At 49.7% G+C, this 1,642-nt stretch overlaps 1 protein-coding gene across 1 annotated transcript in view; it reads left to right on the top strand.

The window, feature by feature from the left end:
* The window catches only part of LOC119593546 (mucin-5AC-like), a 36,126-nt gene that overhangs the window by 15,699 nt on the left and 18,785 nt on the right, over nt 1-1,642 (top strand). Inside the window, exon 3 of the mRNA XM_037942508.1 lies at nt 377-1,589. Within this exon, the coding sequence (XP_037798436.1) occupies nt 377-1,589 (1,213 nt within the window). The remainder of the gene's footprint in view (nt 1-376; nt 1,590-1,642) is intronic.

The following is a 1,642-nucleotide window of genomic DNA, read 5'->3' on the forward strand; positions in this document are numbered from 1 at the left end:
TTTCTGTCTCTTTCTCTCTTTGAGCATTGCCTATTGGCATATATTATGAATATGTAATTGTGGTAATTTCATATTATATATGACAGTTCTTTATCATCATTTAGATAACCATCGTAATGTTTTGAAATTTACCACCAAAGAATAACAAAAAACACACACACATCTCGCTTCAAGAAAGATATATTGATAATGCAGCGGAAATTATCACAAATTTATTCGCTATTTAAATGCTGGGAACAAACCTTGGTATAAAACTCGTAACCCCAGAGCGTTGCCTTGAACACACACGGGAGCCATTTTTCTTTTCAGGCTTTGTGAAAAATCACAAGAAACTTTCCGAATGAGCTTCATTTCTCATCTCACTGTTCGTCCGCAGGTGGCAGTGATTACCTGCGTGGCGATATTTCTGCTAAGTTCCTCCGTGTCGGGGGAACAAGACCTCCCCAGCGATGCCGTCTTCGAGGCCGTGAAGCTCCTAAAGGACCTTTCTACGGAGGGGATTTTTGCCAAGAAAGAGAAGGAGGGAAAGACGGTCGTCACGAAAGGTAGGGCGGAGGGAAGGTCGAGCGCAAGCCCTCCGCGCCCTCCACAACCCCCTCGAAACACCTCGAGACTCCCTTCCCGAACAAGGGGTCGGCAAGGCAGCGGTCATTCGCCACCAACCCCCAAAGCGAACCTCAAAGTCGTGGGAGTTCGAGTGGACGCCTCAAGTAACTCTGTCCCAATGGAGAAACTTCTCGGAGCTGATACTTCGCGGCACGAAAAAACTGTGGTCAGGGAGTCCTTCGAGGGTATATCTGAGCGCATGGACGTCGACGATCCAGACGTCCAGAAAGTGTCCACGGAGGTTCGCAGTGGGCGACGCGGACGGGTGCGTGTGGTGACTCTGCGGCGCCCATTGTCCGTCTCAGAAGTGCGGGAGGATCAACCCCTTGATTTCACATCTTTAAACTTGAATAACGTAAACACTTTTGGAGGTTTTGGAAAACGTCTCATTCCTTTGAAATCAAGTGGTCTAAGACCATTAGCTTCTGTGGAATCAGATGACGAAGATTCGGCTACCCCTGCCATTAATAGTGTGCCTGCACCAGCAATTGCTCCATCGGGCACAGGGACCCGGAATCAGCGTCCCAACGTCGTTGTCACGACAGAGGGTCCAAGAATTGTAGCAACAACGAGAGCACCAAGTCGAGGGAGGTTCAGGCCGACCAGACCTCCGACTGCGTCTCGCTCAAGACCAACCACGTCTGCGCCGGCCTCTCCCACGCCAGAGGGACCTCCTGCCACGACATTTAGACCCAGCATCACAACGACACTTTCTGGTCTACTAACAACTGCTCAAGGGGCCACGACAACAAAACAGCCCCACGTGACATTCCCCAGCAGGTCGAGAGTGGGAGCAAGCAGAGGAACCACCAAACCTCAAGTAACCTCAGTTCAGCGAATTACGACCACGGCACAACCTTTTTCACAACAGCGCAGAAAACCAGGTGCTTCACGAGCCAGTACTGCCAGACCCAAACCTCAAGAATTTGAAGATATATCTGCCGAAGATGAGGAAATTTTCATTGTGTTGAAAGATGTACAGCGTATCACAGCACCAAGACGACCAACCAACCCTTCAGTTGTGTCGAACAGAGTC

This window comes from Penaeus monodon, chromosome 32 (assembly GCF_015228065.2).
Source record: "Penaeus monodon isolate SGIC_2016 chromosome 32, NSTDA_Pmon_1, whole genome shotgun sequence".
Lineage (NCBI taxonomy): Eukaryota > Metazoa > Arthropoda > Malacostraca > Decapoda > Penaeidae > Penaeus > Penaeus monodon.